Genomic DNA, 10973 nt, shown 5'->3' on the forward strand with positions numbered 1-10973 from the left:
ACGTGAGCACTTAAAGTACTATCTCACTTATTCCTTACAATCACCTCGTGAGGGGAGAGCTGCCAACTCCCCGACTGGACAGATGAAGGAAGCCAGGCTCAGGGACCTGACCAGACAAGTGGTAGAACCAGGCTGGGCTGCCCTGGAGCCCATGGCCTGTGGCTCCATCCTGTAATGGTTTGCTTGTGGGATTTCCAAGGTGGAACGATCTTAAAGGTTCTTCAATCTGCTCTTTCATTTTATAGATGAGACAACTGGGACCCCAAAGAAGGTGTGACCTGCCCAAGCTCCCTGCAAGCTTGAGTGTGTCCAGGCCAGAGCCCACAACAGCATGACGATGCTCCTCACGGAGCCTGAGGGGTTGGGGGTACAAACAAGTCAGTCACAGTTCTGTGTGCATAGTGTGTATAATGGTTAGAGCTGGGCCCTGCAGCCAGATATACCCGGGCTCAGATCCTGTACTTCGATAGCTGTGTGACTGCGCATACGTCATTGAACCCAACCGGGCCTCAGTCTCTTCACCCATAAAATGGGGATAATTATAGTATTCCCTCAAAAGTTGTTATGAGCAATGTATGGAAAGCATTTGGCACACAGTGGGTGCTCTTTGGACATCAGCTGTTAATACTGTTATTATCTCCAGATTTCACCCTGGGACCATAAACATCAGAAACTAATCTCTAAATTCTCACCACCACCACCTGCTAAACCACTGCTCGTTGGCAACAGGAGAAAGCAACGATAACTAGCCCCCCCTTTTAGGAGATGTGTTAGTGCGGGCAGCTCTTTCCCCCTCGCTCCATAGAGCTATATGCAGACGAGGTCAGCCTGAATGCCCTAGGGCTCCTTTCTAGTGGGACCACAGAGGAGACACTTTCACCCTGCCCTCCATCCATAGGTGGGCCCGGTACAGGAATGCAGGGCGTCTCTTGGAGACCAAAGCTGGGGTCTGCCCCAGCCTAGGTCTGGGTTAAGAACTATGCCAAGGTGTGCACTTGCCCGGGGAGGGACGAATGCCCTCTGTCTCGGGTCCCTGGGTGAGGGCATTAGGAGAGAGGGCAGAAGCATCTGTTTTCTGTGCGCTGCCCACCTCTGGCCCAGGACTGGGACAATATTCCCCTCAGCTTGGTGTGGTCCCCAGGTCACAAGGATCCCACAGCTGGAGGCCATCACGCTACCTTCACACCTACACTCAAGTGTCAGAACCCAAGCATCAGAACCTCTTTGGTCTTCATGAGGGTTACCTACGGGGCCCCAGACTTGAAAATATGCCCCACATGGGTCCTAACAGATGTGGTTTGATTTGCTCTTCATAACAACTCTGTGACATAGGCAGGAAGTTATTATTCCTCTCCAGGTAGAGAAAATGAGATGCACAGAGGCTAGGTGTCATGTCCAAAGTCACACAGGAAGTTAGTGGTGGATGGACTAAACCCCAGGGTTATTTCCTCAGTGTCAGACATAGCAGCCCTCAGCCAAAGCTTAGTGCTTGACTGAGAGCACCAAGAGACTGAGAGAAAAGCAGAAAAGGACAGCGGTATGACATAGGGGTTGCTGGCGAGGTTCAGGCTCTGAATTCCCCTTACCTCTGTGTCTTCCCTCCCCTTCTCCACATCCCACCTATTACCAAGTTCTGTCTCCTTTTCTTCCTAAACACCTGGGCCAGCGGGGTCACCATCCTATCACCCGGGGACCGCCATCTTATCTCTCCTTGGATTCCCCACTTTCCCTCTTGTCCGCCTCCAGTCTAGCTTCTGGAGAAATAAATCTGATCAAATATGAACTCATGCACTCATGTCCCTAACAGCATTATTCACAACAGCCAAAAGGTGGAAGAGACCCAAGTTTTCTTCCAGATTTCCTAACAGGCTTCTCCTGCCTCAGGGCCTTTGCTCATGCTGTTCCTTCTGCCTGCAACATTCTCCTCTTCCTTCTCCCAGTTTGTTCCCCACTATCCTTCAGTTCCCAGCTCAAATGTGACTTTTTCACAGAACATTTCCTTGATCTCATCTGGGGCCTCAGGACCAAGGTTATTTTGTGGGACAATGTAAGCCACATCAGGGTTCACCTTTCTGCGGGACTCCGGAACTGTGACAGACAGAAGTCTTCTCAGTGCCTTAATCCCTGCAGCTCATAGGGCTCATCATCTTTGCTTTGACCTGTTCTAGAATTTCTGGCTCTGCAGAGCACAGCTCTGACAAAGGGGAATGGAGGGAGTTAGTCCTTATTCTTTGGAGAAAGAATGGTCCATCTATGGGGGTAATTTGTGCTTTAAAGAAAGAACATTACGTACTTTCCAGAGAATGAGAAAATGAACTTGCCAGATGCCCAGACAGGATGCTTCTAGGGGCACTGGTCAGTCAGGCCCTGGGGTGAATAAGAGGTTCTCTACAGAGGAAGAGCTGCCTCAGAAGCTTCAGGAGAGGGAGGCTCTCTGATGTCTGTACCTATCATCTCTCTCTCTCAACTTGCTGCTCCCTAGTTCCCCAGCCACACTTTCATAGTGTCACCCAAGTAGGGGGATCCCCGGATGATCCTGGCGGAGCCCAGCTCCCACCTTACCGGGGAAGGCAGAGCTGTGATTAGTTGGGGAAATACCCTCCACGTTCCCATGACACTGTGCTGTGTCTGGCCGAGCACAGAGTGTTCCAGACTCCAGATGTCAATTAGATGTTATGACTCCTGAAAATCATAGCCTGACTTAATGATACACAGTCTAACCAGAGGCTACAGCCAGATGTACAGCCCCGACCTTAGACATGCAGATGGAACCAAACATAGAGGTAGACCTCCAGATTTATACCTTTGGCCCAAGCAGTCTGAAGACCCTTAGACACACAGTCTCAGAAGCGGTTAAGAGCCTGCCTGGGCCCTGGGATCAAAACCTGTCTCTGCCCCTTGACTGGTTGGGCAGACTAGTGTAAATCACTTAACCTCTGGATCTCAACTTCCTGTTGCATAAAGGGGACGTAATAGTGGTGTTGACCTCATAGTGTTGTTGTAAGGATTAAATGAGTTAATAGACTTAAAATGCTTAGGAGCACACCTGACACATAGCAAGTGTTAGATGAGTGTTGGCTGTTGTTACTTGTCACCTCTCTGAGCTCAGTGTCCACATCTGTAGAATGGGGAGAGCAACGATACCAATATGGAGATTGTGGAGATCAAGTGAGATAAGGCCTTTGAGGAGCTTAGCACCAAGCCTGGCACACAGTACATGCTCAGTAAATATCAACATTCATTGCTGTTGTTTCTGCCCAGGACCCCAGCTACATGATGTCAGGTCTAATCAGGCACTCCTTCTTGAATCTTTCTAAATGTTCACGAACTACAGGCTCCAGTCCTGGGGTCTTTCTCTTGTCTCTCCAGGTGACCTCAGCCAGGCTCAAGCTTTAGATGCCACCTATAAGCCCCTGACCCCTGAATGTATATCTTCAGTCCTGACCTCCTCCGAATGCCTGACTCATTTCTCTAACTGCCCGCTTGACACTTGAGGTGGTTGTCTCAAACTCAACATGTCCCAACCCGCCCCCACCCCCGCCAGTTCCCCAAACCCCGACCCATGCTCCCTTGTCATGTCCATTATTAATACCATCAACTACCCAGGTACTCAGACCCAAAGCCTAAGAGTCTTCCCTGTTCCTCTCCTACCATCTCTCCCCTTCCTTGGCTTTGCCCACACTGGCCTATTTGCCAAATTTGTCCCTACCAGAAGGCCTTTCTTTGCACTTGCTGTTTCATAGCATGGGAAATTCTTCCCTGAAATATATGCATGCTCACTCTTACCAGAGATCTTTCCTGACCATCCTCGATAGACTGCAACATTGCCATCACTCTCAAACCCTTGCCCGGCTTAATTTTCTTCATGACATCTTTCCTACCTATTTGTTTATTCACTATCTCAGCGTGCCGGTCTCCTCCCACCAGGAGGCAGGGAATTTATCTTCTCCATTTCTGAACCTCTAGCTATCTAACGCCTGACACATAGTAAGTGCTCAGTAAACAATATCTGGAGGAAGGAATGAGGTAACTATCCCTCTCCCACCCCTCCTACTCCCCTACCTATCAGCAGCTTGGGGAAGTTGGAGGTCTCGATGTTGTGATAGTAGACCACGGACGTGACAGCGGCCATGAACGCCATCCCAGCTGGCATGTATAGGTGGAGATGGCGGGATTCGGTCACCCTGAGATGGGGGGAGAGAGAGAAAGAGATTGGAGATAAATGTGCCAAGTGCCCCAGTAGAGTAGCCCAGCCCTGCGCTTTGGGTTCAGCACATAGTAGGCTCATATGCATGGCTATGCTCCTTATATTGGTGGCTCTGCCCAGCCCAAACATACCCCCAAACTGCCCACTAGTTAGGGGTCCAGGAGTCCATACGATGATGCTATGAGGGCTCAGTGTCCAAACTCTGGAACTCATGGCCTTCTCTCCCTGGGTTCACACTTGCAGAACCCAACATAGGGAAGCTGGTCTTGGCGGGCACAGCTGCAGAGCCTCCAACCTGGAAACCCCCTCTGGGAGTGAACAAAGCTGGGTTCCTGGGCAGTACAGAGGCCTGCCCACCACAACTCTCTCAGGGACAGCCCCACTTCCCATGAATAGCGTAAGTCAGCGCTGGCACCCTGCCCCGCACGCTGTAACAACGACACTGGTAGTCAATATTTATTGAACATTTACCCCATGCTGGGCACTGTTCTAAGCACGTGATGTATATGAACTCACTTCATCTTCATGAAATCCCATGAAGTTGGTACTCTTAGTCTCCTCATTTTACAGTTGAGGAAATGGAGCCACGGAGATGCTAAGTAACAAGCCCAAGGTCATCGCTTTTGTTTCCTCCCTGGGGATGGTGATGGAGGCCAATACCATCTTATCCCCTCCCCAGTGTAGCTCCCAGAGGCCTCTGTGGTGGGTGGGCTCTGGTCTGGTGACAAGATCTGTAGGGATGAGTTCTCTCAGACATCAGGCTTCCCCACGCCTGGTGAGGAATCTCCCCGTAAGTGGCCTGACTGTGCTTTTCCATGGCTCCCTCCTACAGAAAGCAAAACTCACATTGCTCAGCCTGGGACCAGAGGAATCCAGTGATATGGCCTCAAGCCACTTTTTCAGCATCGCATAGCCGGCCCTTCCTGCTGAAGCCATTTTGGGACTCCCTCTACTCCCAGAAGGCTCCCTCCAATCTCCCGCCTCAGCGATGCCCCTGCTTGCACTGCTCCTTCTATCCAGGATGCCTAGCTTCCTTGCCCTTGAGCATCCCTCAAGAAGCTGACATTAGGGAGCGGCAACCATGCTCAGAGCTAACTGCTCTCCAGGGGAGTGATACTGCAGATGGACTGAAGGCTGAGAGCACAAGGAGCAGGTAGACAGCTAAGGAAAACTTCAGAGAGGAGGCTGGCCTTAGAAGGATGAACAAGAGTTCAACAGAGAAGGAGGGAGGACATGAGGAGAGCCATGTGGGGGCCCTAAGTAGTCTGGTAGGACTAGCATATAGATGTAGAGGTACTCTGGGTTCTTTATCAAATAACATGTTCCCCTTCTGCTTTGCTAAAAGAACCACAGGTTTTTTTCTAACAGCAATGTGCCCAGCCCTAGAGAATGATGGTGATTGGTTCAAGCAGCCATGCAATGCCACACCCCTTTGCCAGTGATTGGTCTAAGGGTGCCCACATAATTCAATTCTGGCCAGTGAGATGCAAAAGGAAGTCTGCAGAGGATGATATCCAGCATAAAGAAGAGGCATGTGGGAGCATGTTTTTTTGCCCTTGCCTTCCTCCCTAAGTGATACCTGGAACTAGACAGCCATCTTGCAACCATGGGGAAAGATATGGCAGATACACAAAAAGATGGGAAGAAGCTGGGTCCCTGCTGACATCACTAAGTCACCAAACCAACTAGAGAGGCAACCTTTAAATTCTTGTTAGATGAGTCCATAAATGTTGATATTCTTTAAACCTTAATTGGTGGATATTCTCAGCAAAAGACTTCTACAGGAGGTACAAGGCAATCAGTCACTAATGCGGTCACTGAGAACAGCCAATACTCTGTGTAGGGATCTTCAAAACCCCTGCCTTTGTACTCCTGGAAGTAAGTTTTTGAAAAGCTCTATACTCCCTCGTACATTTTTAAGTGACATCTTAAATGTTATATCATAAGTTTGAATAAATTCATTTTTTGCAATAGGAGGTAGAAGTGATAAACACTTGATATAATTAAATAAGATGAAGAATAATCAGAGTTGAAATAAATATTTCATGACATGACTTAACAAAATAGCCTTTGGCTGCTTTACTGAATAACATACACTAAATTAGGTTAGAAGTTGGGTAAAAGTCTTATGGGCTTTTTCCAGTGTATGGTGATCTAGGAAAAAATTCTAGTTACATTGCTAAAAAAAAAAAAAAGTGTTTCTTCTCTAACTTGTACTGCTTTGGTTGTTTTAAAATCAGAGCATCATACCAAAATAATATCCAAAGGAAGAGAGGAAAACCTACAGATTTTAAGAGGCCTTAATTAATCAGTAAATGAGGCTTACGCTAAACTAAACTAGAGTTTGAAGACCACTGCTTTAACAAGTCCCCACTGCCTCCTGCCCCTACACTTCCATGTAGGTCTGCAAACCAAGGCCAGGGTGGACTGGGAGGGCCAAAGGGCAGGATCTATGGTTTCTTTTCCTGTCTGCTCCCTTCCTATGTCCTTTCCTTATGCTTGCCTGCCCAGGGGTATGTCCCCACAGATGAAGACCGACAAAGACCAGGTGACAAGTGTCCAGTTCAAGGGCTAACCTGCCTGCTGGGGAGGGAATGCCAGTTTGCACTGAGCTGGGGGAGGTGTGGGACTGGGATACAAGCCCCACAAGAGGGGCTGCTGACTGCAGGCAGAAGGGATTCCCTGACCTGATTTATTCCAGTCTCCCACATTCTGGAAAAGTACTCTCTGCCCAGGGCTCTGCCATTCCATTTCTGCACCCCGTCTGTGCTCTAATTTCATCCTCCATGGCCCTGTGTTGTGGACAAAGCAGGGATGATGATCATTTCACAGGCAGAGAAAGTAAGGCCCAGAAAAGCTGAGTGTCTGGTCCAAGGTCCTAGAAGCCCAGCAGATGACCCAGGTCTACCTTCCCCACAGATGGGGGTGTTTTCCTCTCTGCCACCCTGCTAATTATAACCCAGTGAGAATTTCTGGTCTAAGAACTCATAAGCAACCTTCTCCTTTTGAGCATTTGTGCTGCTTTGGAAGGGGTGTCTAGATGGGAGGAGGGGTGGGAAGTGGATTTGTCACCTGCTAGTTATGTGGCAGCGTGCATTCTGGTCTTGCTGTTCTGGGGGACTTTGATAAGCAGGAGGAGCCCCAAGGCAAGCCACTGTCACAGAGATTACTGCTGGAGCCAGCGTGCAGGGACACTGAGGGGGTGGGAGGGGGAGGTACCGTGTCTGGGCTGGGAGATCCCATCCCCCTGCTGTCCAGCTGGCAGGAGGGGAATCTGGGCATAGTCTGATTCCAGTTCAGAGTGGTGGGACCGCTGATATTTGAGCCAAATGCATGCCACCCTCCACTACCCTCTCACCCGGGCAGTCACTGAGCCTTCCTCTGTGAGAGGGCGGCTTCGTCTCCTCCTCCGCACCCCAATTGCTGACAAACCATTTCCGCTGCAGTTATCTCTCACCTGGATGACAGCAATCACCTCCTAAGTGTCGCTTCTACCTCCGGCCTCTCCCTGCCTCCAGTCTGTCCCGGACAACCCCCACCCCCACCTTGCTGTGCTGACCACGTGTCCCTTCTGTTCCAAACCGCTGACAAAATCCAACCCAGACACAGCCCAGCATTCGAAACCCTCCTAGAGATGCCCCAACCCTATCTCCAAGTGCCAGCCCCCATCACTCCCCTGCCTGTGTTTCATGCTCCAGCCCCCACGCACCACTCCCACCCCAACCTGTTTTCCTCCCTGTGCCTTTATTCCTCCTCCCTCCTGCCTCCTTGGCCCTCCCTCTCTGGACTCCCCTGCTGTCAGAACCCTTGTCAGCCCTTCAGACTCAGCTCCCAGAAGCCCCCTCAACCATGAACATGACCAGTCCTGCCTTCCTGCCTCCCCCCAGAATTCTTGCTTGTACCATGATTTCACTTGGGCTGTTAAGGATCCAGTAAATGTCTATGGAGCTTTGCTGTGTGCTTTGGGCCGTGACGACAAAGATGAATTAAACCCAACTCTGAGGGCTTGCTCACTCAGGGGGAGACAGTTTGGTAAACAAACATAAACTTTAAATACAGTATGATCTGTGTCGTGGCAGGGGTGTGAAGAGTGTGCTGTGAGGCCAGGAGGAAAGGTAGGTAAGGGGAGGCCTTGGGAATGAGGCTAGAGACAGTGGGGGATGCTGACTTTGAGGACCCCATATCCCAGGCTGAGGATCTGGGACCCTCAAAACAACTAGGAACCAAGGAAATGTCTTCGGCAAGAGTGATCTTTATTCTTTCCAAGAAGGGAGCTCTAGGAGTTGGGGCATTCTAATAGGTTGCAGGACTGCTTCACTGGGTCTTAGCGTGAGATCCCTATTCTCTCTCCCCTGCTACACTGAGGCCAGGGCCTGGGTCTCACCTGTGTCCAGCACCTGGCACAGAGAGCCTGGCACACCGGAGATATCAGATCAACAGTGGCTGGATTTAGGAGCAAATGTCACTGTCTCATGGAAAGCCGGTGAGCTGGGGTCTCCCCTGGCCTTCCAGGAAGCACTCAGGGATAGATGCCCTCTCCTGAGACACTCACCCATCAGACAGGATGCCCTCCGCGATTTCACACACCAGGACGAAGAGCAGCATGAAGGTCAGGATCCAACGCAGGTTGTGCCCAGGGAAGTGGAGCCATGTGCTATGGTGGATGTGTACTTTGGAGCTCTGACTGCCCCATCCTGCAAGCAGAGGCAGGAAGAGGTGGGAAGCCTGGCTCAGCAGGAGGGGGTGCCTGCAGGTACGGAGGGTGCTCAGGTACGGGGCCTTCAGTGGGAAGGGTATCCATTTGTACACCTGTGCATGAGAATGCCCGGGTCTGGTACACAGGACCTAAATGTCCCAGCTCGAAGCCCGGATCCATGCAGGCCCACCTTCGCATGTACTCATTGTCTGTGCTGACCTCGCATATGACAAATAATCATGTCACTGAACCATTTGTTTGAGAACAGAAGTGTAAATGCTGGTACAATTTTTGATACACATATAAGCATAAGTTACATTTGCTTCCTCCCAAGTTCTGACTTTGTCTTTGTCAATAACTACTAGCCTCTCTGCTTGTGCAGCAGCCTTTCCTTTTTAATTTTGTGACAATCTTTCCTTTCTTCCCAAAAATTGTATATGACTTTTAAAAATGTTTTCTTTCTTTCTTTCTTTCATTCTTTCTTTTTTTTCTTAATTAGAGTGAATTAACAAGTTTTGCAGAGGCGGGGAACCCATAGGACTTGACAGAGCTCTAGCCAGTTTGGGAGATTCAAGGTCTGAAAGAGAGGTGAGACTGAAGAGGCTTGCAGGACCGTCCTGACAGTGGCGCCCAACTTTGCAGAGGGCTTCCAGGCAGGGATGCTGACCCAGGTAGGGTAGCAGAGGAAGGATACCAAGTCCCTCGATCCCGCCTCTCCTCGCCCAGGGCCCCCGTGGGACCCCCCCAGGGGGCCTCAGAAGCTGCTCACCACTGTCTGGCTCAGCCCGGGGAAACACAGGGGTTTGCGGGGCCTCCATCCTGGCTTCTGAGGTCAGGCTGCTCTCCTCCTTGGGCCCAGCTGCGACTGACAGCGAGGGTGCCTTGGGGGAAGGGTGTCCTGGCTCCCTACCCAGCACTACTGTGGGTACAGCCCGAGACCCTCCCCACCTTTCCAGCGCCTACAAAAACCTCTGCTTTTCCGGTTCTCCATTTCAGCTCTGGCTCTGTGGTAGCAAACTTGGGGGTTCCCTGGGTCCGGAGCGTCCGCTGTGTTTGGTGGGTTCAGGGGCCTTTCGGGGATGAGGGATGGGCGGGTGTGCGAGTGAGGGGACCCCGGGAGGGAGGCGAGCGGCGGTCGCCGACTCGGAGGGGGGCAGAGAGCAGTGCCGCGCGCGGCGCCTCCTCCTTCTCCTCCCTCCGCTCCTGTGCCCTCCCTTCCTCCGCCGCTCCCCGCGCGCTCACCGATGAAGAGGATGGGGAAAGTGATGAAGAGCAGGAAGACATGCGGCACCACGTTGAGAGCGTCCACGAAGCAACCGTTGTTGAGGACGCCCTTGTCCACCCGGTAGGCGGCCGAGTGGTTCTCGCTGCCGCAGAAGGCCAAGGGCATGGCGGCGCGGGCTTGGGCTTGGGCTCCGGCTGCGGCTGCGGCTGGCTCCACGCGCCTCCCGCGCCTCTGTCCCTCGCCGCTCGGCGCTGGGCCCGGCAGTCAGGCCCCCGCCCCCCCCCCCCGCAGCCCCGCCCCGCCCCGCCGGCGCTCGGGCTGCGCCCCCCCCACCCCGCCCTCGCTCCGCTACCTGCCGGGCCCGGGGGTGGGGGTGGGAGTGGGGGTGGGGTGGAAGGTGGGGGGTGGGGGGTGGGGTGGAAGGTGGGGGGTGGGGGGCGGCAGCCAGGAGCCCGAGCGCCCCGGCCGCGCGGGCACCCCCCGCGTTCCAGCTGTGGCGGCCCGTGCGCCAGATGTGCTTGAGGACGCTCTGAGTGCCCCGTTGCGCGCGTGTGCTGGAGGAAAGAGGGAAGGCAGGCTGGGTGGGTGGGCACGCTCGAGTCTGGGTGGGAGGGGGAGGACAGAAGAGAGGAGGGGTCCGAGTGGGCTCCTGAGTGGGGGCGTTCGGATTGGGAGTGCGAGCTGAGAGGTGGGCTCACTTGGGCTTGGCGAGGGTGGACGTAGTAGATCAGAGGGTCCAAGTGGGGGCAGGGGTGGGGCAAGCCCTCACCCCACGTGGATAAGAAAAGCAATGAAGATCATTGCCTTGGGGAACACTTGGCATATTTTTCAAAAAGCGATCCCAC

General features: G+C 52.4%; 1 protein-coding gene across 5 annotated transcripts in view; it reads right to left on the bottom strand.

Annotated features, from left to right (window-relative positions):
* The window catches only part of ABCC8 (ATP binding cassette subfamily C member 8), a 73272-nt gene extending 62944 nt beyond the window's left edge, over positions 1 to 10328 (bottom strand). For 4 of the 5 annotated variants that reach the window (XM_032881138.1, XM_032881141.1, XM_032881140.1 and 1 more), the window contains exons 1-3: positions 10146 to 10293; positions 8760 to 8901; positions 4063 to 4184 (exon numbers count right to left, since the gene is read on the bottom strand). In XM_032881138.1, the coding sequence (XP_032737029.1) occupies positions 4063 to 4184; positions 8760 to 8901; positions 10146 to 10293 (412 nt within the window). Of the gene's footprint in view, positions 1 to 4062; positions 4185 to 8759; positions 8902 to 10145 lie in introns of all 5 variants that reach the window. The other variant, XM_032881142.1, reaches the window with a different exon arrangement.
* Between the last annotated feature and the right edge of the window lie 645 nt (positions 10329 to 10973).

The sequence above is a fragment of the Lontra canadensis genome, unplaced genomic scaffold (assembly GCF_010015895.1).
Source record: "Lontra canadensis isolate GAN:19392208 unplaced genomic scaffold, GSC_riverotter_1.0 scaffold74, whole genome shotgun sequence".
NCBI classification, from domain to species: Eukaryota; Metazoa; Chordata; class Mammalia; order Carnivora; family Mustelidae; genus Lontra; species Lontra canadensis.